The following is a 27077-nucleotide window of genomic DNA, read 5'->3' as shown; positions in this document are numbered from 1 at the left end:
TCAACTCAGTTAAAGGTATAAGGCTACATTTGAGATGAAGTGAGAAATTGGGCTTGGTTATAGAGCCCATTTTATGGGGAGAGATGATTCCATGAATTTTCTGTGCCTAGTAACAGAGGGAGGCTCAGAACAGTGAAACAGAAACCGGAAAGTGGGAAGCACTGTTTACTTAGAGTTGTGTATTGTGATGTCATCAGGACATGGGGTCCAATACCCCATGCCGCCATTATGCGGTCCTGCTATTGTCAGCTCTTGGAGTGTGTGATAATATTTGTGAAACTCATCCTTTCTCTTGAGGGGAGCTCTTCTCAAAGAACCATTGTTGTTTTCTTGACTTTTGACCTCTTCTGTATGTTACAGTATGCTGAAAAGCCCATTACGAATTTTTAGATTTCAACTAATGTAAGTTTAAATTTGAGCTCCACCGTTAGCCAACTTGCAAACTTGGAAAATTTACCTCATTCTCTCTGGGTATTATTTTCCTCTTCTTTGAATACCTACATCATTGGGTGTTGTGAGCCTTAACATTAATATTTGTAAAGCCTGTAGTTTTGTGCCTGAGACGTAGCAGTCATTTAATAAAAGTTGTTTTTTTCTCCTCTGTGCATCCCACACACCTTTAACCATAGTCACACCCTCAGGTGTCAGAGCAACTCCTTCAAAATCTGCTCAAAGTATTTTGAATTAAAATTGCCTGATGGTTATTGATGTAGATTTTAGCACCAGCAGTAATTATTATAGTGTGAATCATGCTGTGAGTGCAAGTATTGTTGGAATCCTTCAAGTATTCACCTCTAGGATAATATTGACCCATGACATTTGCTCTTTGGTTTTGTTTTTGGTTGTTGTTGTTGTTTTTTTTTTCACATTGCACATACCAAGAGGAATGAATCAGAAAATTTCCAGGACAATTATTAAAGAATTTAGGAGCCAAAATAATAATGATTTACAACCTCCAGTCAATTTAAATGTATTTTGGATGGCTTAGGAAGTGAGTAATGAGTTACTTTATCATAGACAAACAGCTTAATATTAAGACATTTATGCAACCAGGACCTGTGGTAGGCTGACTCATGGCTCTCAGAGATATTTAGGTCCTAATTCCTAGAAACTGTGAATGTTGCCTTATAGCAAAAGGGATTTGCAGAGGTGATTTAAATTAAGGAAATTAATATACAGAGATTACTCTGGATTATCTGGAGGGGCCCAAAATGTAATCACAACTGCCCTTATCAGAGGGAGGTGGAGGGAGAATAGACAACAGAAGGAAGCATGCAATGTTATGATAGAAGAAGGTACGGCACTGCTGGCTTTGAAGATGAAGGAAGGAACCACAAGCCACAGACAGCAAAGGATTCCTGTAGCTTCTAGAAGCTGTAAGAGGCAAGCAACACAGTCTTCCCTGGAACCTCCAGAGGAAGCAGCCCTGTCAACACCTTGACTTTAGCCCAGTGAAACTGATTTTGGATTTCTAGCCTGCAGACCTGTAAGAGAATACATTTTCTGTTTTAAGCCACTGAGTTTTGGGTAATTGATTACAGCAGCCAACTGAAGTAATACAGGATCTAAATGGTACCTGTTGAGAATAATGTAAGCCTGTATTAGCCAGCCCTCAGTACAATGTTAGATAAGAACAATGTGTTTAGTTATTTGCTTTTTAGGCTTTATTCATGACATGAGGTCATTAAAGGGAGACTTCCACACTGATGTACTGTGTCATTTCCAACCCCTGTCACCAACTTTATTATGAAACCATCTAGATAGCAAGGGCTGCCTTTGTCAGATTTCAGATTTTTCTTATGAGTCCCACTCAAATGAATCTGGCTTGCGAGCATTATTTTATGATGGAGACAGCTTGTCCAATTGTGACAGCTGCAAGAAACTGGGTGCTGACAGATTCAGACCCCACGTTAACCTTCACATCCCTTACGGAAGTTTTGATAAGTGACAGTCTGTCAGTGATGGCCCATTCAGCTCATTGTTCTTCAGGCGAATGATTCACAGCTGTACATGGATTCTCTTTTGGAAGTTCTCCCACTCACACACACACAGTTTCTGAGTCAGTTTGATAAAGACATCAGAACAGCAAATAACTAGTTTTTCTTTAACAACGTAGTTATGATAACTCTAAAGCAAGAAAGCCTATGAGAGCTGGTAGGTGGAGAGTCGGATGCCTACCTAGCTGTCACACCGTTTCTTTCTGCCTCTATGATTCTAGTTCCCTGCTGCCCTTTCTTCCTGTACAATAATGTATACTTTGTTAAGCGTCACCATCTTGCCTCCCACACATCACCTTTTATTCTAGAATAAAAGCAAAGGAAATTTCCCTTTACCCAGAAGCCAGAGTTCGTTAAATATTTAATGTGTTAGCATTAGAATGTATACTTTTGGAGGGTCAAGAACTTAATTTTTTTTTAAACATTACATTTTATTAAATAGAAGATTTCTACTCGTGCGTTACCTCTTACGGCTTTTCCCTCTAAAATACCAAAGCGAATATCACTTTACCCTCTGGGTGACGTTTGACTGATGCTGCTAAAAATAGTAATTTGTTTAAATTCTTTAGTATTTGGGGGATGATCTTATAACTTCCTGATAATTGGTTGATGTAGCCCAGAATGAAGTCAACTGAGGTTGCCTGACGCTGGTGAGGCTGAGTGAGGTAACTAGGCCAGAGGTTGGGCCCTCACACTCAGGTTTCATACCTCTGACAAGCAGAAGTCAGCAATCTGTGTTTTCTAATACCCAGGAGTTGATGAGGTGCTCAAGTCATGGCCTTTTCTGGTTAGGTCCTGTATTAACCCATTGTTGATAGACAGTATTCACACAAAGTTAGTGGCTTAAAGCAAAAAAGATCTATGTATATACAATTTCATGGTTTTTGTGTCTCAGGAATCCAGGAATGGCTTGGGTCCTCCGACGTAGTCTCTCACAAGACTGTCATCAGGTGTCCGCCAGAGCTGGGGTCTCATCTGTGACCCCGCAGGTGAAGGGTCCGTTTTCAAGCTCACATGTCAGTTGGCAGGATTCCGTGCCTGTGGTTTGCCAGTTGAGGGTCTGAGTTCCTTGCTGGCTGCCCTCTGTTCCTTGACTAAAGGGCTCAGTTTGGAAGCTTCCCTCAGTGTCTGGCCACAGGGACCTCTCCACATGACAGTTTACTTCCTCAAAGCCAGAAAGGGGGAGAGTCACAGACAGCATCTGCTAGCAAAAATAGAAGTTACAATCTTATGTAACATAACCGTGGAAGTGACACCTCATCACCTTTGCCATATTCTGTTCATTAGAAGCAAATCACAGGCCTTGCCTACACTTCCAGGCATGGAATTACACAAGGGCATGAATACCACAAGGCAGGGGCAATGAAGGTCACCTTAGAGTCTGTCTGCCACAGTTCCCCCAAACAGAAGGAAGTTTTAAGGGATTACCGACTATTTCATTTTTTAGCTTATCCAAGAGTATTCATAAGAACTGACACTTTAAATTCAGGCAAATTATGTAACAATATGTGAAAAGGAATAATAGTGTTAACTATGCCTGATGTATGGTAGGGACTCAATAAATATTTGAGGAATAAACTTTATGCTATATTTGCAAATCCATTTGTACATAAAAAGATTTCACTGGCATTATTTTATTTCCTCCTTACAATAGCTCTGTGAGGGAGGTAAAGCAGGAATTCCCATATAAAAGAAGCAGAAAATCATGGGAACAAAACGGGAAACTGTTAAAGCTGGGATCCAGATTTAGTGCCCTTTCTACCATAGTTTTTCCCTTGGCTTCTTTGGAGATGTGAGGAAGCTGACAGGAATTTCCAGTGGACCCAAACTAGGCTGGATTTCTCAAGCCCTTTCTGCCATAGCAGTTATAGGATACTTCTGTTTTTCAGTTTTAGTCAAAATGATGTTTGAAAGGATATGATTGAAAGTGTCAGATATGTCTATAGAATTTATTATTATTAAAACAGCGGTCTCCTGCCCATTTTCCTCTTATCACCCTATCATTTTCATCTTTTATCTGATTACCGCAGAATTTATCTTTTATGTTCTAACCTGTTTGTTTTACTACTTAACTTTTCAATTGTAGGTACTATCTACTGACTTCCCACTGTGGACTATGAAGACTCATCTCCCTCCCCACACACCACACAAGCACACATGTGTATGTATGCGTGTCCTATTACTATCGCTCCAATATGTAACTTGCATGATTTGAGTTAGATCGATCTTCTCTATTTACTTTGTTTGTTGACAAACATTATAATGTTTACTGTTCCACATAGTAAACTCTGATTCCTTTTTCTTTCCTTTACATGTGTTTTTTTCCCCCCTAGAATTAATAATTGTGTTTTGTTTCTTCACTGTGGTTAGTTTTCTATGTATATATAGCTCATATCTTAAGATAGTCAGGTTCATCAGGTATCCTATACATTTTATGTCTCTGAAGAATGTCACCCAAGTCTATTTGCTCAAATATGAACTGGTCACCTTCTTTCTACTCCCGCTGTACAGATGTCAGCCTTGGAACTCACTTCACCATCGCTTGGGGATTCCTATTTCCTGTCTCCTGTGTTATTATAGATCGCCGCTTTCTACATCCCATCCCTTTTCTTGTTTTGATGGAGCACATCTCCCAGTAATTTCCTGAAAGTGTATTTATTCAGAGTTGGAAATATAGTTTCCTTGAGAAACATAGGGCAATTGGTCATATTGTCTTCTAGACACCATTGTCACTGTGAGCTTTCTGTTGATTCAGTGGAGCTGTTTTGTTGGGGAAACTTTGATGTCAGTATATATAGGTCTTTACCTGTGAGCTGGACATACGATATCCCAGAAAATTACTCTTTCAAGCCCCTAATGGGAAGTTCTTATGGCCAGTTTGGGAAAGAGGGCTCGGGAATGTCAGCACTCAGTATGCCCGTGTGTTCTCTGTCACCCTAATTTCAGTATGTTACTCTACCCTCAATGGTGACTGGTTTAGACAGTTTCCCTCCCCAGAGAATAAACTTTCATTCTTTTGCAAGATTGAGGGAGAAATAGTCATCAGACTATAAAGAATGAGGAAAGCATATGGGAATCTGACTGCTGTTTAAATACCTTTCAAATAGTTCTTCACTTTTTTGGGCCTTTTTCTTCTCTACTTTTAGACATATCTTCTAGACATACCTGGTATGAAATTTATGAGACTTTTGTGGTATCATCAGGTTTTCAGTTTTTCCTGTGGCCTGCTTTGAATTGTTTTCCCATATCTGTTTAGTCATTTGTCATGTATCTGCTTTACTGATTTCAGAGTTTTGTTACTGTAGTCTCTTCTCTTGTTCTGCTTGTCTTTATGTATTTGTGCCTTTACAAATACATTTCTGTCATTTTAAAGGCATTTGGGGAGGAAAGGAAAGTAGACGTGTGTGTGTCTGTGTGTGTGTGTGGGGGGGGGCAGAGCCCCAGAAAGTAGTTTACAGGCTCTCGGCCTCACGTGGAGGAGTGCTGGCTCGGGTAGTAGATGGCCGTCCGCTGTGGCTGATTGGCCGTCAGCTGTAGCCAGTTAGCCAATTAGCCGCTAATATAACTGCTGTGGCTACGCTAGCAGAGAGGGAAGAAGAAGAGGGAAAGAATGGGGGCTAGCAAGAAGATGGTGGCTGGGCTGGCAAGTGTGGATGGCGGTTTGCGGACAGTGTGAATCCAGCCTCCATTGAGAGTATAGTGCCGCCAGAGAGAATATAGTGGTATGACTCCCCTACCTATGGCTCCGTGGGTGTTCCCTTTTGGCCTCACCATATCCTGCGTTATGTGGGGAGTGGGACCAGAGACCCTGCAGGACGCCCTGCACGACAGTGTGTGTGATCAATCTGCCCTTTTTTCCTATCAAATCTAGGAAACTTCCTCTAATTTGAAGGAATCTCAGAGATCTATGCTACTAGAAATTTAACCGGAGAACTACCAGACAGCTTCTTAGCTCCCAGTTTCTTGGCCTGGCTTAGGAATGCCAGTACTAGGTTGGAGAACCTCAGTTCCTGATGAGAGGAGGCAGAATTGAAATCCAATTTAGCTTTAGTTAGAAATTGGCACAATTTCCACTAAATATATACATTTAATATTTATATTCATATATTTTAGTACCTATTGTGTGCACAGTAACAGGGAGATGAATTTAGCAATGTTTCAATGTCTTGTTTTGGGTAAGTTAGTTCTCTCTGGGGATACTCATTTCATTCTACTTTTTAATCGAAGCCAAATACTATGCTTGTTCCACAGGAATGTCACAGTCATTCCTCCTCATTGCATTCTCAGGAGGTGTGCAGGGGAAAAACACCTCCATCTGCCCCTGGAGAGGGGAAGCCAAATTCTCCCTCCCACGTTAGCCCGTAGAGGACTTTCCTTACTGTTTTGTGCATCCCAGCTTCCAACCCACCTGTCAGGGAACTGGGTTGATTATGTTCCTACTTTCTGTTCCTGTTTACACATCTGTTTTGCTGTTATTTAACTTCCATTTAGGAACAAGTTATACACTTTGGGTGGGCCTACACCAAAGTCAAGCTTGAAATTAACTTCTTTGAAGTACCAAATCGTGTTACTGATTTTAGTAATCATGTTATTTTTCTTAATCCACTATCCTTTGAAATTTAAATGTTAATGCAAATATGCCAAATGTAATGACTGTTATTCAGAGACCGATCACAGAAATACTAGTACATAATACCTCATGCCTCAAACCGAGTTAAAAATTTTCTTATTTTAGGTTTCTTATTCGATTTGTCAAACTTTTATGGTACACTTACACTGCACCAGGCTTTGCTAGTTACTGGGAATACGAAGATGTGGCCTCATGGATCTTGTGGGCTAGCAAGGGGGCACATTTGTAAAGAAATTGTTATAAGACAGGATTAATGAGGCAGAAATATATCCTGGGAATAGAGTACCAAACCGGGAACCTCGTAGGGGAGAGCAGGGTTCAGCAGTGGTGCCTAAAGTGAGTTTAAATGAAGAGGAGAATAACAACATGTGAACAAGGAGGGAGGGGTGGGAACAGCACATGTAAGGATATGAGGCATGAACAGGATAATGTGTTTTGGGAATAGTGAAGCTAAAGAGAGACACCCATAACACCTGGTAGGTGCCAGTCAAAATATAGAAACATTTTGAGAAGAGTAATGGAAGCCAGTTAATTGTTTCTTTTGAAAAGACTCTAAGCGCTCTGAACACATTAGATGTGATGTTACATTTACTATTGCAAATAATCAACTCTAATCGTATAGGTTGGAGTGTTTGTTAGCTTTAGCTGTGTAACATACCACCCTATACTTTGTAGCTTAAAACAACAACAATTTTTAATCTTACTATTTGCAGTTTGTCCATCTAGACTAGGATCAGCTGGGTGGTTCTTCTGGTGTGGGCTGGCTGAGCAGGTCTCGGCTGGCCTTGTTTATGTGTCTTCAGCCAACTGGTGCATCATCTGGGGCTGCCAAATTAACAGTAGCTTCAGCTGAGCAGGGATTCACTCTCATGTGGCCTTGTGCCCTCCGCTAGGCTAGCCAGGGGTGGCTCACATTGCAGTCTCAGGTCTTGAGAGAGTGAGTATATGTCAAAGCTTTCAGGAGGACTGGCTTGGAACTAACACAACATTGCTTTCACCACAGCTTTTGGGCAAAACAAGTCCCTGGGCTAACCCACCCTTAAAGAAATAGACTCGACCTCTTAATGAGAGTAGCTCCAAAGAACTGTGGCCCGTTTTGTAATCTACCATAGCCCATCAGTAAAATTTTAAATGTGTGGATAGCTGTGGCCATGTCTGTATAGTCATAGCACCGTCTCATTGACCTACCTCCCACAACCTTATAAAGAGAAACATCAACCTCCATACCTGACTTAGGATGACCAGCCATCTCTACTTTGCTCTGGACTATTCAATTTTAGCACTGAAAGTTCCATGTCCCCGGAACCCTTGAGTTCCAAGTAAACCAGGACAGTTGGTCACCTTATACCTTGTCAACAGTGGTATAATTTAGATTGGTCTAATTCAAGTCGGGCCAATCAGAATTATTTTCAGAAATTTTAAAACTGGAATCAAGAGTCAATATTTCTTTCTGATGTCTGAAGGAACTTGAAGATATAAACGTTAGAAGTTTGTTGGTTATGTTTCCTACCTTGTGAGAAAGAAAATGAACAATAAGAGAGAATGGATCTAAACTGCCAAAGAAAAAGCAGTAGCATCTCTGTTGTTGATTCTTTTTTTTGTTTTAATTCGTTCTTATTGAGGCTCATCTACATCCATTTTAAAATTTTCCCCAGGATTCTGAAAACTAGTGCATTTCAGTTTATGATTAAGCTAGTTTGAGTTAGATTTCTGTCCCTTGAAACCCCCAAGTGTCTCTATTGGTACCTGGAAGTGGGGGTGTAACTCTCAGGCCTTAACATACGGAATAGGCCAAGTGGGTTAGGAGAGCGGTTCGGATTCCTGGGTCCCAGGGTGAGGAACTAACAGTTCTGGAAATGTGGTAACAAGGGTAAACTATAACATGTTGTTTCTTGGGACTGAGACCATGCACCCACCAAAGTTCAACTTTGTAGGAAATAGAACAGCAGAGTTTGTGGGTTTCTTGCATTACTCACAGATATTGCAGGTAGGAGATAAGCACCAGTTGAGCAGACAGAGAATGGAAGACTGCTCTGTAGTCATTCAGGAAAGCTCCTTCCGCTTCAAGCCAATGGTCCAAGACTGTCAGGAGAGGTTTTACGGAACTGCAGAAGAGAAATTCTCTGGTATATGCTGAAGTTAGTTTCTGATTAGGAACTGTGGATTCTGGCGATTAGAATGGCTGTGTCATGGAAATACCAGGAATATCGGGGCTTTGGGGTCCTCTAACTCATTCTTGTACTTTGTTGAAGATACCCTGCCTGATTGAGGGGTCCCTTCTTTTGTGAAATGTCCCCTTTGGAAGAGGGACAACACAGAAAAATTACAGCATTAAAAAAATCAAACCTCATTACAATATTTTAACCTAAAATATCTTCTGTACAAACTTTGGTAAACTCAAAGTACATTAAAAATTAAACAGGAATTATTTAGTCAGAAGGTTTAGCCCTCTAAGCAAAAAATAATTATATTACGTCAATTTCTTATTTACTAAAGACTGGGGGGAAAAACCTTTTAGTTTCATTTTAAGGCAGCTAGATTTAATTCCTATTTCAAAGGTGCTTTCAGGGTTAGACTAATCATATGCAGGAAAATGCAAACAGCTTCTTTTAAGCATGCCTGAAGGAGGAGTTTTTACTGAATTAAATCTTCTGGTTACATTTATCAGTGCCAGCACCTGTTTGTTGAAATTAAAATGCAATGACTTTATCATTTTTTCCCCCATTTTACTGTATTATGTTTCAGTTACTTGCATTGATGAATATACACTCTCTCCCCCAAAGTATAAAATCTTGAGCAAGTCTTGCCAATTATTTAAATTTTGTATCTTATAACAAGTAAAGGGATTTGACCAGAAGTTATAGGGTTTTTAAAACTGCCATACAAGAAGGCCCCATCCTTCAACATTTATCAAGGGTATTATTTCCGTTCTGTCAGTAAACATTTATTGTACAACCACTGTGCATAGTGCTGCAATATTACCATCACCAAGTATTGCTGAAAGCCTTCTCGTTTACTGGACTTGGGACTAAGGGGATAAAGGCATAATTTTAAGCTCTAGGATTTTACTATTTAAGAAAGGCAACACAGAAAATACAGAGAGGAGCAAAACTGGATGAATATAGTAATTAAAATATTTATCCAAAGAATCAGTTGTTTGAGAGGTAGATTCGAGGGTGCTGCAGTTTTAGATAGGAAAAAAAAAAAAACTTCTCAGGAAAGACGGTTACCTCTCTTCCATGAATTAGAGAAGACTTTATGGAAGGAGTAGAATTTAAAAATGTGTATATATGTTGTGTGTGTTTGTTTATTCATTGCACGCATGTGTGTGTCCATGGTGAAGGGGGCATTGGTATATTTCCAAGTATAGAATGAAACTTGGGAGAATCACCAGCAGATTGCCTGTGTTGTCGAGTGAATTTGATTGAACCAGTGAATGAATAAACGTTGAGGAATAAGCATGTCTGTTTGAGACGGTAAAAAGAACAAAGACAGTAGGAGAAAAAGCTATACAAGCTAGTCCAGTGTAGTCTGATCAAATACCTCTGGGCAGAACATTTATACCTGGGGATCTATTGAGTAGTGGAAAACCATCATAAGGTCTTAAAGGGATAAATAGATAATTCATTTGTTATACTCTGGAAGTAATCAATTTAGCTGAGTCATTAAGAATGACTCAGGTAAAAAAACAGGTAAAAAAAAAAAAAAAAAGAGGGAAAGAATTTTCCAAGAAAAGAAGAGCATGTGTCACCACAGGTGAGCCCTACGATTATCCAGCTTCTGTCTGCAGGAAGTTTACAGGCAGCAGAGCAGGGAGAGGGAGCCTAAACAGAGCTCATTGTCCTATGAGTTGCCAAGACAGAGTTTAGTCTTCCCATAGGTCGAGGTTGCTGGGATTTATAGGACAGAGTACTGGAGAGGTGGAAAGTGTACAGTGAGAGACCTGAAGATGCGCAGAGGGTTCCATCAACTCTTTGGTTGAGTGCTGATCTGCACACTTAAGCTGGGGAAAGAAACGGAATGCAGTTTGCTGAACAATTCCAGGAGCTCACTTAAACTGGAAAGATTTCATTTTCCCATCAGCCAGAAGAAGAGACCTAACTCATGTGATACGGGGCATTGGATAGAGCACTCAGAATAGTCTCCCCTTAATAATGGTGATGAAGTATGTTCTGGAGCCACCCCAACTAGATTCAAAAGGCAGCCTCGAAATAGTCAAGCTGATCTGCAAGTAAATAAACTATGTACCTGTAAAAAGTAATATAACAAAATCCAGCACTTAACAATGTAAAATTCACAATGTTCAACAAACAGTAAAAAACTACTTTGCAAGCCATGAAGCAATAGCGTGGAAGAAAAAAGAATCAGTCATTAGAAACAGATGGAGAAATGACAGAGATGATGGGTTTACCAGCCAAGGGCCTTAAAACTGGTATTACAAGTGTTATAAATATGCTCAGGCATGTAAAGGGATACATGAGCATGACGAGAGAAAAAAAGGACTCATATGGAACTTCTGGAGATAACAAATATGATAGCTGAGATGAAAAGTACACTGGATGGGATGGATTGATATCAAGTGTACTTTTAGGACTGGAGCAGAAAAGATCAATGAACTTGGACATAGCAATAGAAACTAAGATGAAACGGTGATGGAAGGAGAACTGACTCTGGGTACTGAACACACAATGCAATACGTAGATGATGTGTTATAGAAATGTACATTTGAAACCTATGTGATTTTACTATCCAATGTCACCCAATACATTTAATAATAAAAAGAATATTTACTAAATAAGAATGTCTACTAAAAAAGAAGAAAGGGGTGGAGAGATAGAAAAATTAGTTGAGAAAATAATGTTTGAAAATTTCAAAATTTGATGAAAACTATAAGCCCACAGATCCAAGAAGCTCAATAAGCCATAAGCAGAGTAAACTTAAAGAAAGCCACACCTAAGAATGTTACAATAAAATTGTTGAAAACCAGTGATGAACAGTCAAAAACATCTACAAGCAACTAGGAAAGAAGACATGTTCCAATAGGGGTACAAAGATAAGAATTAAAGCAGACTTCTTGTCACAGACTATGTGAGCCAGAACTAATGAAATGAAATCTTTATTTAAAGCAATGAAAGAAAAAGCTGTTGACCTAGAATTCTATTCTCAGTGAAAATATCTTTCAGAAATGAAGGTAAAATAAAACATTTTCAGACAAACAAATGAAGAGCATTCACTGTCAGCATACCTCTATCATAAGAAAGATTAAGGGAAGCTCTTTAGGCAGAAGGCAGGATAGATGGTATCAGATGGAAATTTTAATCCACCAATCAATGAAAAGCTCCAGAATGATAAATATATGGATAAATATAAAAGACAACTGTCTTGTTTTTTGATCTCCTTAAAACATAATTGAATGTTTAAAGCAAAGATAATAATGTATTGTGTGGTTTATAACATGTAGAATTAAAATATATGCTAATCTGGTTATTTTTTCTTTGTAATTAACCTGCTTTTTTTTTTGTCTCTAGAAAGTGGTAAAATTTTATGTTTAATATTAGAGTTCAAAAACTTATCAGGTTATCTTTAAATGTGTGTGCCTTCTTTGGAACTAGTAAGCTCTTTTCATCTGACCATAATTTCAGATTAGGAAAGTTTCTTCTATTATTTTTTTTGATGGCTACATATTCATTTGTTTTTATCCCATTATTCACACATTTACAAGTGCTAAATCGTAATGCCTATTAGGATTTTTTAATCTGTGTTTTCTCCACTTGGTTTTCTGAAACATTAGTGTTTCTTTAATGACTTTCTTTTTTTCATTTTCTTGACTGAATTTAAAAATTTACTCTTTATTTTAGTTCTGGTGATTCTTTCTACATAATCTAACTTCATACCTTTAGGAGATCACAATACATTGTTCTTCATATTCCCCCCCACCCTCATGTCCGTCATTATTTTTTCCTCTACTACTTTTGTTGATCATCTAAGCCTCCTCCTTTTAAGCTGCTCTATCACATAAAATGGCTTGTTGAGCTTTCTCTGCCTTCATATTATCAGGGATGGGATCCTTCAATGTTAGTATTGCTCAGGGTTTTGGAGGCTCTTGGGAAGTGGTAATTGAAAAACAGTAAATGACACAAGTGCAGGATTTACACTCAGATTGCTTTCAATGGAATTTAGTTGATAAAGGAAGATTTCTTTATTTTTTGGTGCAATCAGGGATGGATTGTACTTAACCTAATACTACACTTCTTCTCCAATTAAAAGTAATATCTGGCCTTTTTCAACAAACAGACAGAAGTTTCTCTCCTAACTCAGGGATATCCATGGATCTGTGACATTTCTTCCAAGTTTTGTGGAAGACGGAAGTATAGAAGAGGCAACACTCTCACTTCTGGCCAGTAAATGTCAGGCCAGAGCTGTGGTTTTTTTTCTTAGGACTTGAGACATCAGGTGATTCAAGGTTTGTCTCCAGACTCCAGAGTAGTTTTCAGTTCTTTTTCGTGTTGAGCAGCCAGGAGCTTAAGAAGGAGCAAGAATGGATACTATGGACACAGGCTATCTTCTTCCCTGAATCACATTCCTCAATCTATACTTTTCCTTTGAAATTTTTATTTATAGTAATACTATTCCAATGTATGCAGGTAGCATGATTTCATTATTTCCTGCGGTTAGACATTCAGATTGTTTGCAAATTTCATTATACATAATGCTTTAAGTATCTTTGTATAAAAAAAATTTTGTACATACATATCTACCTTTCTTATGCTTAGATTGGTAGAGGTGAAATAAATTTGTCAAAGCATAATATATAGTTAGTAATATTTGACACATTATAAAAGTATTCCAAGTTAATTGTAGAAAGTTTGCAAAATTTAGAAAAATGTAAAGAAAAAAATTGAATTGACCATTATTTCACTATTTAGAGAAAACTTTTATTAAAATAAAAATCCCCACAAAATTAATGTGCCTATGGTTTGTTATATTGCTTTTAAAAATTGTATTATAATAACGATTTTCCATAGTATTATTTTCTGAGAATATGATTTGTAAAAGCCTTTAAAAATTTCATCATATGGATAAACCCTAATTTATTTAACAGTGTTTTTCTGTTACATTGGTTTCTTTCAGTTATGTGTATTTATGACAGTAGTATAATAACTATCATTCAACATATATAATACAACATAATATAACATTTCTGATTTTTCCTCTTGTATAGATACCTAGAAGTGGAATTTGTGAGAGATGAAAGAAAAGAAACTTTTAAAGGTTATTTGTACATATTACCAACTTACTTTTCAAAAGATTTTATCAATTTACATTACCATTTCCAAGCCCCTCATCAGCCTTGAATGCTATGGTTTAAAAAAACACAGTTCAGTTTGACCAGTGAAAGATATCTCTTTGCTATTTGAATTTCAGTTTCTCTTTGAATTTTAATGAAGTTAAACATTTTTTTATATGATTAATGGCCAACTGTATCTTAAAATAATCTTTTAAGCCTTTTATGTGTTTTATAATTAATATCCTATTTTACTTATTTACTTATGGGTTCTTTGCATATTGAGAATACTATTACTTTGTTGTATTCATTGTCAATATTTTTCCAAGATTATCATTTATTTAAACATTTTATTAATACTGCTCAGAGGTGTTACATTTTTAATGAAATAATGTTTCTAAATAATTTCTTTTATTATATTTACTATTACTTGTATTAGAAAGTCATTTTAAAGAAAGTGGTTCTTTTTCTCACAAAAGACTTTAATTCACATGGTTTCATTTACTATGGTATGTAAAGAAAAGTTTAAGGTTTTTCTTTTTCTAGACACTTAAGTGTATTTCCCACCATAGTTTATTGAGTAATCCATTCATTCTCCATAGATTTTTGATGCTTCTTTTTTCATGTATTAAGTATTTACATAACAAAGATTATATCTGAAGTTTTTCTTCTCTCATTGTTGCACAAGTACTATATAGTGTTTTACTTTTTATAGTACTTATTTTCTTTTTCAGAATTTTCTTAAAATTCTTCTTTATTTCTTTCTGGTGGATTTTTTATTCATCTTTTCCCTAGACCCAACTAAGATCTATTAAGCTTATAACCTACTGAAAGAGTCGATGGAAATTTTGATTGTGATTGTAACTAACATACTTTTATTTGAGGATGTTTTATTATTTTGGGAACATTCAGTGTTCTTGATCAAGATCATGTTATTTCTGTATTTAAACTAGTTTTCCTTTGTTTCTCAGGCATGTATTTTTATGCTTAACAATCTTATGCTTCTATTTACGTAGGGGCCCCACATTCCTTATTAAAGTTATCGTCAGCTGTTTTGATTGTGATTTTTAATATTTTAAGATTTTTTATTCCTTTTCTATTATATATTATAGCAAGTTTTGCTAATATATAGACTGTTAATTTTTGTGTTTCTTTTATAACCAGTAGCCATATTTTACCCTCCTACATTATAATAATTTTTAGCAGATCTACTACTTGAGTTTTATAAGTATGTAATTTTTTCACCTGAAAATAATGATTATGTGATATATTTCATAATTATACATCTATCATTTAGGATATGATTTTTTTTTTGCTTGTGTTTTGCATTAGCTAGAATTTTCAAGACATTAGATAATAGTGATAATAACGGACATTGTTGTTTCCTAATTTTAATGTTATTATGTACTGTTGATTCTTCTTTAAGTATCCTTCTCTTCCTATTTTACCAGATGTCTTTGTGAAGAGGTTGTTTTTTAGTTTTATTAAATACCTTTATGACACCTATTGAGACAGTGTACCTTTCTCTTTTTTAGATTTTTTTATTGGGGAATATTGGGGAACAGTGTGTTTCTCCAGGGCCCATCAGCTCCAAGTCATTGTCCTTCAATCTAGTTGTGGAGGGCGCAGCTCAGCTCCAAGTCCAGTCACCATTTTCAATCTTAGTTGCAGGGGTGCGTGCAGCCCACCATTCCTGTGGGAATTGAACCAGCAGCCTTGTTGTTAAGAGCTTGCGCTCTAACCAACTGAGCCATCTGGCCGCCTCGAGACCGTGTACCTTTTAATTGACCTATTGCATTTCCCCCTTAAATTTTTGTTCCTCATTGTTATTATGTAAATATACTGTTGGACTGTTCATGCTATTATTTTTTATTTATTTTATTTTTATTTTCAGTCTTTTATTTTATTTATTTTATTTTTTACAGTACTTTATTGGGGGACAGTGTGCACTTCCAGGACTTTTTTTCTCCAAGTCAAGTTGTTGTCCTTTCAATCTTAGTTGTGGAGAGTTCTGTTCAGCTTTACGTTGTTGTTCTTTCAGTCTTAGTTGTGGAGGGTGCAGCTCAGCTCCAGGTCCAGTTGCCATTGCTAGTTGCAGGGGGCACAGCCCACCATCCCTTGCGGGAGTCGAACCGGCAACCTTGTGGTTGAGAGGACACGCTCCAACCAACTGAGCCATCCGGAAGCTCAACGGCAGCTCAGTTCAAGGTGCCATGTTCAATTTTTGTTGCAGGGGGTGCTGCCCACCATCCCTTGTGGGAGTCAAGGAATTGAACTGGCAACCTTGTGGTTGAGAGCCCGCGCTCCAACCAACAACTGAGCCATCCGGGAGGCAGCTCAGCTCAAGGTGCCGTGTTCAATCTTAGTTGCAGGGGGCAGAGCCCACCATCCCTTGCGGGATTCGAGGAATTGAACTGGCAACCTTGTGGTTGAGAGCCCACTGGCCCATGTGGGAATCGAACCGGCAGCCCTAGGAGTTAGGAGCATGGAGCTCTAACTGCCTGAGCCACCGGGCCGGCCCCTATTATTTTTATTTAGTTTTTTTTTGATGCAGAATCATTTCACTCTTTGTTGTTTAATAACAAAGATGCTTTTCTAAACATAAATTTATCACTGAGCTTTTCTTTGGCATTTTCTTATAGGTTTTAACATGCCATTTCTTTTTTTCTTTTTTTAAAGTTAATCATTGTCAATTTTATCCTTCTTCTTTAGCCCAACAGTTACCATACAAGTATTTAAAAGAGTATTTTGAAATCTGTAGTTGGTAAAGTTTTTTTCCAAGTTTAATTTTTATTATTAATTTCTAGCACTCTTCTTTTGTTTGTTTTGTTTTGGCATTATAATGAGAGGAAATAAAATTTATCGTCTTAAGAAATGAAGTCTTTTATGGCATATTTTAGGGTAATTTTTATAAACATTCCATAAATGTTTAAAAAGAGTCTTTGATACACCTGAAATTAATATAAAATAATATTGAATGTCAATTGTAATAGAAAAAAATATCACAACAAGAGACTTTGATCTTTTATTTTATTTGTTTTCTTTTTCTCTATCTTTCACAGATTGACAATAGTGTGGAATGGTGTCCCATTATAATTATTTCTCTTTTATTGTATCTTTATATTTTCACATTTTTCCTTTATATTTTGATGCTGTTATATGATTAAAAGCACAATATTTGTAGGCTAGTAACTGAGATGAAAGACTCTGAGTCCTCATTTTTATATCTTTAAACATGGGAATAGTATTTTCATAATACAATATGTGGTTACTTTGAAGATTAAATAAGACAACAAACTTAAAGAATTTAGCACATGTCTTATACATATTAATCACTCAATAAATGGTAGTTCTTGGAGCCTAATGTTCAGAGTTGCTCTTTATAATTTTTAGCTTTTATTAATGTACAAAAATTAGTCCTACTCTATTTAAATCCATTTTTAACTATAATTTCTACTTTATAATTAGTAGCCTACAACTTTGTTTCGTCGTTGGTTCCTAATACACTTGTGTTTTATTGCTGCCTTTTTTTTTGCCTCTCATTACATAGGCTACATTTTGTTTATTTTGTTTTTACAGTGAACTAGAATATAGAAATTCTTATTTTAATTTAAATAGTTATTGGCTTAAAGTTTATCCAGTACTCTCTTCAAACTATGTTTTTTCAGTTATCAAGTTTAAAGACAAAACAATTAATTTGACTATAATGAGAAATTTAGATTCCTTTAATTTGCCTTATTTGCAGTTCCAAGTAATTGTTAATTAGATCTGAGCCTACAAACCTTTTAATATAAAAGTTATTTTAATCTTATAAACCTTTCCTTTTTGGCTTTTACCTTCAATTTTATAACCATGGTAACAAACATTATTATACTTAGAACTTTGTATTTAATTGATTTAAATATTCAGCAATTATCATTTATGTTGCATGTTTTTGATTCCTTAATTTGTCACTTGGTGGGGTAGAATTTATCCTCAAATAGAATAAATTTGTTCTCTCAAGAATTATTCATAAGAGCTGTATTTTCTTAGTCTTGCTTTCAAACATAACTAGTAAATTTGGCAGGTATAAAATTCTTGAGTTACATCTGTGCACTGTGAATAATCTGCTGACATTTTCTATTATCTGAGGCTTTTAATACTGCAAAATTATAAAAATAAAATGTCAGCGTGATATTTTCCATTAGTAGATATGGTGGACATTGGGTTTTAAAATTTTCTTGTTTTCTGGCTACTTAGGATGTGAAAACCTTCTTTTCGGCAAAGATTTCCGAATTACTTACTACAGTTATAGCACAGTTGACAGTCCACTGGTGTCTTTTCAGTGCCTAAGTTTTTAGGCTTCTCATTGATCTGAGAGCTACCCAATACTTACATAAATGTAGTGGCTGCTTTACTTAACCAGAGTCAATTTCTGTTATTTGCAATAAAAAATTCTGATGAGAACAGTAGGCAATCTGAGTGCTCATTCTGAAATTTGAAGAGTTTATTCTTTTTCCTTACAATTAAAAGATTGTGCCTGAATATGTCTAGGCCTGAATCTTTTCAATTAGTTTTTCCAGGCTCTTGCTGTAGACCTGCTCTTTCTTGATTCTAGAAAGTTTTCTTCTATTCTGTCTTTGATTATTTCCTTTGTGTCTACTGCTCACGTTTATTCATCTAGGATTATCCATTCTTAAACTTGATTCATTTGCTCTACCAAACATTATACATATTTTCATCTTTTCTGGGGGTGGGATTTGGGCCAGTTTCTCCAATTTGGTGATCAAAACACTAATTTAATTTTAGGTATGTAACGTCAGTTTGTCTCTTAGAGACTTCCAAAAATAATTCATATTTTGTAATGTATTATTTTCTTATGTCAACAAGTTTTATTTGTGTCTTTGCCTCAGCCTTAGCCTGTTCTTTTCTTACCATTCCCTGCTTATGTTTTTGTGTTGAAGGTGCCCAAGACCACCTCCAGATTTTATGATTCACTAGGAGGGCTTATAGGACTCAGCAAATAATTGTACGCAAAGTTATGATTTATTACATTGAAAGGATAAAAGGAAAATCAGGGGCTAAGTAGATGGAATGATGTCTGGAGAAAGCAGGTACATGCTGCTAAGGGTCGTCTTCCAGTGGAGTCAGACAGGATGCACTTCGTTTCCTGGCAACAAGTTGTGACAACACTTGTGAAGTGTTGCCAGCCAAGGAAACTCAATAAAGAATCAAATCCCAGATTTTTCTCCAGGGCTAGTCATGTAGACGCCCTCTGCCTAGCATGTACACAATTCCAGACTCCCAGAAAGGAAATCCGGTGGTCAGCATTGTTTTCACAAACAGTTTAGGCCCAGTGAACTGCTCTTGTCAAAGTGATGGGAACTCTTCAGAAATCTAAGTTCCCAGATGGTATCGAGGGCTGCACTTGTAAGCAGACCTTTCAAAGTATAGTCAGGCATGTTACATATGGTAGCTCTTTTCTGCAGTTTCATTAGTGGCTATTTTTTGAAACTTTTAAAAGATATCAGATACATCTGCTAAAATTTCCTTTTGTTTCTTATATAAAATTAATTTCAGAGATAAGCATGTATCCTAGAAAACATTTCTTTTTCCTTATGCTGCAGCATCTTTTAATAGTCTCTTCCTTTTTGAGAACTTTTTTGCTGTTTGCTCATTGTTAAATGAAGTGAAGTCTATATAGACTTTATATTTCCAATAGGTTATTAATGTTCTTAATTCGATCTTACTTTTGGGTCTATTAGTTCCCAGTCTCAAATCTAAACTTTAAAAATAAGTTGATATGAACACTCAATTTATGATGCCTAGCAAGCATCCATTTAGAGAGATATCTTCTAGGACGAACTTTGACCTCTCCCTCTGACTTTTGTGTTTTTATGGCTAATCTAGGGAACCAAAGATAGTTTTCTGTCCCTTGGAAAATGTTGTACTTTAAGTAATCCATCCCTTGGTGTGAACTGCTGTAGTTATTCAGTCTGCTTTTCAGTAGCTGGCTACGCTTTTGGGATGCAGCAATATTCATTGATTTCTGCTTTCAGCGATGGTGCATACTTGGCTCTATCCTTACTAAAAGATATTCTTTCAGTTTGGATCACATTAGGAGACAGATGCCACGTAGTCATTCAAACAGGCAAAGCTTAACATAAAATATTTTTAAACTATAATAGGAGAATAATTATAAAAATGTAAAACAAAGTATAAATGTATTCTGTGACTGAGGGAGAGTACCCAAGAAGGGCAAATGTGGAGGAGAGCCCTTCTCCACAAGGTTGTGATTCAGACATTGCTGGAGAAGGTATTCGTTGCAGCCCACTAGGTGGTGCCTCCATGCTTGATTGAGGTGGCCCTTCTGAGTTGTCCTTCAGGTTGGGAGGAGGGGGCTGGACTTCATTGACCAGTTATTAGTTGCAGGCTGCCCCAGGGAGAGCCTTTGACTTTAGGCAATGACAAGATGGCACTCTGTGGTGACAGAAGAGAGACTTAATGGTATGGCACGGGGTATGTTTGGTCAGAGTGGTGTATACTGGAAAGGGGTTTTCAGATGATGTAAATCCATAGCTGGGGAGCGAAAAAAAAATCATTTATTCTGGATGTAATTAGTTTGCCCTTAGGATGATCAAGGTGGAGCACTAGGGAATGAATCAACAGGAGCATCTGGTAAATCTGAAATTGCTTGATTGTCCTGAGTATCTCCCACTTTAGTATCTCAGACTGATGAGTTATCCAGCATGAATTTAATACCTCGGCTAGACAGGATGTGGCTCAGGCATTTCAAGTCAGACATTTGGTCTGGTATCTGGGAGAGTTCATTAAATGCTAGCAGATGGCAAGAATGTTGCACAGGCAGAAGGATATTGCCATGTTTTTCAACTTGTCCTGGTGCATCTGGAAGGTTCTCTCTCTCTCTCTCTCTCTCTCTCTCTCTCTCTCTCTTTAATTATCTCAAAAGAGAAAGGTTTTTGAAAACACTCAGCATTGTTAACTTGGTTGTTAATTAAAGGTAGTTTTTTGTTTTTGAAAAAACACTATCAGTTTTGATTTCCTTTGATAGTGTAAATTAGTTAAATATTTCAATCAAAAAGCATTTATTTGGTGCTGTTGAGCATATAAAAGAAGCACATTAAATTCAGGGTTCACATTCCCACCTGTGCCACATACTACTCTAGATATTAGGAATACAAACATAGGTAAGGTGCAGACCTCCCCCCTTTACCAGCTGTTACCCCAGAGAAATAATGCTATGTTAGATAGTATTGTTTATTTACTTTAAATCAGTTCAAAGTTGGGCCTTGAGGTGAGAGATAAACTTCAAAGGTTTGAAAGATTTGCTTCTGAAACTTTCATCCAGACCCTTTTCTTCTCTCCAGTATGGACACTATGATGGTCACTGTGACAGATAAAATTGATGCAGATGCTTTTAAGATTAGAAAATAACCTAAATCAAAATTTATCCTGAGCATAAGTCAATTATAAACCAAGACCACAGACCTGGAAAATCTCTAGCAGTACATGCAGCCTTTAAAAACTTCATAAACAATTTAACTTTACCGGAAAACAATCTCACGAGGTATATTTAACACACACACACACACACACACACACACACACACACACACGAAATCAGCAATAAAAGTACCTTCTGTGGCATCATCATTTCTTATATTACAATGTTGTGTGTATTCTAAAAGAAACCTCATATCTTTTTAAAAACATAAGTTAGAGTATTTTTAAGTACTTAAAAAGACCTTTTTATATCCTGCCAATTTTTGTCTCTTGAGTCCTGATTACCAAATTGTGATCTAGATTCCAGTTTTGTTTACATCTATCACTTTCACATAATATATACACACTTTACTCAGTGGATTAGTGTGATCTGTCTTTGTGCATAAACCGGGGGAAAGGGAAATCATATCTATGCTTTGAGGAGGCCTTGAGATTTATTTTTAGTTTGTAAAGCTTATTAAAATTCTGTAAATTCTGTGCTCTGATTGGTAAGGGATTAGACATATGGTTGTTGCAATTCTATTATTTACAAAGAAAATTTGACTTGTTCTTTTGTAATTATTTAGATTTCAATATTAATAGTTCATTATGCAAGTTGACACATTAGTTCTAAAGTTATGTAAGTGAAACCAGTGTAAGGGAAAGTGTTTTATTAAAATAAAAAAATGCTGTATAAGAGTAACACCGAGACATAACATTTAGCACACACATCTCTTCATGGGTGTTATGATTTTATTTCATTATGTGAAAAGTATTTCGTGATTGTTAATGAAAGAGTTTGTGAATAACAAACATTTAAAATTTTTCTTAATTGGTTTAACTTAAAAGATTCTATTTTAGTTGTTCTGACCATTTATAATTTTCCTTTGTTATGTTCTCCATGTTTTTTTTTTAATTTACAAGACTTTATTTTCTGGGCTTTTCTTATTGTCATTAACAGAATGTTTTGATCCTGCAATTGAATCTGGAAACTCTAACATGTCTAACATCTGCTGTATTTTTAAAATGGGATTTAATTTTTCAGTCTTACTTTCTGTGGCTTTATTGTTTTTTATGGGCCCATGCTGATAATATTAGTCCTTTATTTCCATTCTCCTTTGAGCTGAAGTTAAGAAATTACATTCTCCTGAAGAGTCATAGTAAAACATATTTTCTCGTTACTAAAAAAAAAAAGGACGATTGCTTATTGTGTAATTTCCTCCACCCAGTAATATGAGTCATGGAAGTCACCCAAAAGGATCAAATCATTAGTCTGAACCATCTATCTCACATCTCTTAGCAGTGCTGTGTCCTTAACCTACCCTTGTCTATATTAATATTAACAGACTGTGCAAAATCCCCAATTTCTATTCCTATTTTATTTATTCTACTTTGATTTTGTGCCATCGTGACCTAGAGTTAATCAGTTTTCTGCTGACCTAACAGACTTAATGTCTAATTTGTATTCATTTACTTTTCAATACAAAATGCTTCAGTTGTAAGTTTTGTTACTTTCTGATGGTTTAATTAATATACATTTCAATTGTATTCTTTGCTATTCCAAAATGTTATTTTCATATAACTGAACAGTTGCTTCCCCTGAAAATGGATAAAAATATAGTAGTATAATAGAAAGACAATGTGTATAACAAAAAGATGACAAATGCCAATTAATATACTATTAGATATTGAAAATGGTAAATTATTGCCATTTAAGAATGATAATTTTTATCTTGTGATTGTAGAGTTATTCAAGGATGTTTTTTCATATGTTTTCCTGACCAAACGTACCTTTTATTAGGTTGGTGCAAAAATAATTGTGGTTTAAAAGGTTGAAAATAATTGCAAAACCTGCCATTACTTATGCACCAACCTAATATTTTCTGTTTTTCAGTCCAATACAACCCCGACCCCCTGAGACACACACACACACACACACACACACACACACACACACACACACACACACAAGAGCATATCAATATTTACATACATACTAGCACTTCGGGCATTTTTATTTTAGAGAGAATTTTCGGGAAAGAACCAGAGTTGTCAAGTCAAACATATGTGCATATAATGTGCCTAGAACAGTGTTAGTCATTTTGAGGGTTACACAAATAATAGAAAATATTGTCCCTAAATCATAAAGATAAGTAATACTTCATGGGAATGTAGAAAATAGTTTAGAACAACGGACTTGAGTGTCCAAGACCATCTGTACTATGAGAATTCAGAGAAGAGAAACAGTCTGTGAATCCTTTGTACCCAGCCACATAGAGGCTTTCTTGTTTATAATCATCATAGAATTAATAGTAGAAAATTATGCCTTGGCAAATGTTGAACTTATTTGAAACTACCCATTTTATACAATGGAGCCCCAATTTATATTTTCTGTCTTATTTTCTCACTTGCCCTTCCTCATACCTGATTTGTCAGACATGGAAAGGATGTTCACATGGCCACGATCACGCAATCCCTCTACCCTGTACTTATCCTCTCATTCGCTCAGAATTTTTATCTCATGAGGTGTTGTTGCTTAAATGTTGGCGCTTCTCTGAATTCTCTCCTCTTCTTTCGCCAGTTGGAAATAATTACTCCTTCGTTATTTCTCTAAACACCTTATTTCTGTATCTCTGTAATGCTCATAATTTTGGCCTAGTTTTACTGTCTAGTTACATATCTACATGGGTCTTTATACTTTGAATTCAGTTTGTATTTATCATTCCCTTCTATCACCCTCAAGTGTAGTCTTGTAGATAATAGTTGCTGATCAACAGAAACTTAAAAATCTATAATGAGTTTGTTTGATATAGTGCATATAAATCATATAATTTAAATTAAATTAATTTGAGATAATTAATTAATTTTATATTAATTAAAATATTCCCCACAAGGAAACTTCAGGCCCAGATGGTTCACTGTTGAAAATCCTTTTTTAAAATAAAGGATAAATAATGGATGTTCCCAAGTTATTATATTGCAATACTAAAGACATTTCACTCGCACACAAAACTATGCATCAATACTACTCATGAACACACTATCCAAAATCAAACAAAATAGTAACAAACTAAGCCCAGCAATATGTTAAAAAAATATTATGCATCATAACCAAATGAGGTAAATGTCAGATAGGCAAGGTTTTTTTTTAGCAATCTAAAATCAATGAATGTAATTCACCTTATCAACAGAATAAAGAAGAAAAAATATAAGTAATTATAGGAAAAGCATTTATTCATGATACCAGCTCTCAGTAAACTGAGAATAGTCAGGCTATTTTTTCAGTGATAATTGATTCCCAAATCCCCATTCATCCTTTGTACCTTATTATTGTGTGTCTTCGGGGAAGTTACTTAAGGTCTCAAAACCAGTTTCATTCTTTTCAGATATTCTAAAATTTATATGCAAAGTCAGAGGGCCTAGAATAATCAGAACAATTCTGAAAAAGGACGGATTTGGAGGACTCTGATTCCAGACTTACTATAAAGCTACAATAATCAACTCATTTGGTATTGGCATAAAGAAAGAATTACAGATCAATAAAACAGAAGAGAGGAGTTCAGAAATAGACTCATACACATGGTCAATTGATTTGAAAAAGTTGCAGGGCACTTCAATGGGGAAAAGATAATTTTTTTAATGAGTTGGGCTAGACAACTTCTATCCATATAAAAAAATTAAAATAGACCTCAACCCTTAACTCATGCTGTACGTGAAAATTAACTCAATGTCGACCAAAGACCAAAATGTAAAAATAACAATATTAAACTTAGAAAATATGAAAGAATATCTTTGTGACTTTGGGGTATGCAAAGGTTTCTTAGATATTACATAAGCAGCACAAAAGATATATGCCCAGAATAGAGAATATATATATATATATTTTAAAACTTACAACTCTGGACATCCACATGCAAAGGAATGAATCTAGACAGACCTTATGTTCTTCACGAAAATCAACTAAAAATGGATCACTGTAAAAAGCCTAAATGTAAGAGGCAAAACTATAAACCTCCTAGATGATAACAAAGGAGAAAATCTAGATGACCTTGGATACAGTGATGACTTTTAAAATTCAATACTGAGGGCATGATTCATGACAGAAATAATTGATAAATTTGACTTCATTAAAATTAAAACTCTGCAAAAGACAATGTAAAGAGGATGAGAAGATAAGCCATAGATTCGGAGAAAATATTTTCAAAACATATATCTGATAAAGGACTATTATCCAAAGTAAACAAAGAACTCTTAACACCTAACATTAGAAAACAAACCATCCGACTAAAAATGGGCCAAAGACTTTAAGAGGCACCTCACCAAAGAAGATATACAGATGGAAAATAAGCATATACAATGATGCTCCACATCATATGTCATCAGGGAAATGCACATTAAAACCACAATGAGATATACCATTACACAGATAGTAGAATGGTCAAAATACAGAAGACTGGCAACACTAAATATTGGGTGGGATATGAAGCAAGAGGAACTCTCACTCATTGCTGGTAGGAATGCAAAATGGTACTGACTCTTTGGAAGACAGTTTGGCAATTTCTTACAAAACTAAACATAGTCTTACCATATGATCCAGAAATCTCTCTCCTTGGTATTTACTCAAAGGAGTTGAAAACTTATGTCCACACAAAAACTTACACATGAATATTTATAACAGCTTCATTTATAATTACCAAAAGTTGAAAGAAGCCAAGATGTCCTTCAGTAGATAAATGGATAAACTGTGGTACATCCAGATGATGGAATATTAGTCAGAACTAAAAGGAATGAGCTATCAAGCCATGAAAACACAGAAAACAAAATCTAGTGCATGTTACCACGTGAAAGAAGCCAATCTGAAAAAGCTACATACTGTATGATTCCAACTACAGGACATTCAGGGAAGGGCAAAACTTTGCAGACAGTAAAAACAATGGTTGGGTTAGGAGGATGGATAGGCAGATCTTTAGAGCAGTGAAAATACTCTGTTTGATACCATAATGATGGATACATGTCATTAGACATTTGTCCAAACCCATAGAATGTACACCACCAAGAGTAAACTGTAATATAAACTATGGACTTTGGTGATTATGTTGCATCATTGTAGGTTCATCAAATGTAACAAATGCACTACTCTGGTGGCGCAGTTAATAATTGGAGAAACTGTGCATGTGTGGGGGCAGGGGCTATATGGGGATTCTCTGTACCGTCCTTTCAATTTTGCTGTGAATCTTATACTGTTCTAAGAAGAAAAATCTTCAAAAAAAATTAATAACATCTTACAATTCTACAATTCAACAACAAGAAGTCAAATTAACCCAATTAAAAATAGGCAAAGGATTGTAAAGATTTCTTTCACACACACAGAAAGTTCCGTGTATGGCCTTCAAGCACCGGAGACGATACTTATCACATTTGTAATCACAGAAATGGAAATTAAAAACACTATGTGATACCATTACACACCCATTAGAATGACTAAAATTAAGTGTTGCTTGAATGTGGAATTACTAGAACTCTCATACATAGCTAATGGGGATGTAAAATGGTACAGAGATTTTGGAAAATGTTTGAATAACTTCTTACAATGTTGAAGATACACACTTGCCATCTGAGTTGGCATTTTGGTGTTTACCCAAGAGAAACAAAAGCTTATGTCCACAGACAGACTTTTCTATGA

General features: G+C 36.0%; 1 protein-coding gene across 16 annotated transcripts in view; it reads left to right on the top strand.

Annotated features, from left to right (window-relative positions):
• ANKS1B (ankyrin repeat and sterile alpha motif domain containing 1B) overlaps positions 1-27077 on the top strand; it is an 891644-nt gene that overhangs the window by 172180 nt on the left and 692387 nt on the right. For 7 of the 16 annotated variants that reach the window (XM_074326201.1, XM_074326199.1, XM_074326197.1 and 4 more), the window contains exon 9: positions 4084-4158. The exons of the other annotated variants lie outside the window; for them this stretch is intronic. In XM_074326201.1, the coding sequence (XP_074182302.1) occupies positions 4084-4158 (75 nt within the window). The remainder of the gene's footprint in view (positions 1-4083; positions 4159-27077) is intronic. 16 annotated transcript variants of the gene reach the window in all.

This window comes from Rhinolophus sinicus, linkage group LG02 (genome assembly GCF_036562045.2).
Source record: "Rhinolophus sinicus isolate RSC01 linkage group LG02, ASM3656204v1, whole genome shotgun sequence".
Classification (NCBI taxonomy): domain Eukaryota; kingdom Metazoa; phylum Chordata; class Mammalia; order Chiroptera; family Rhinolophidae; genus Rhinolophus; species Rhinolophus sinicus.
This window is presented reverse-complemented; position numbering and strand designations above follow the sequence as displayed.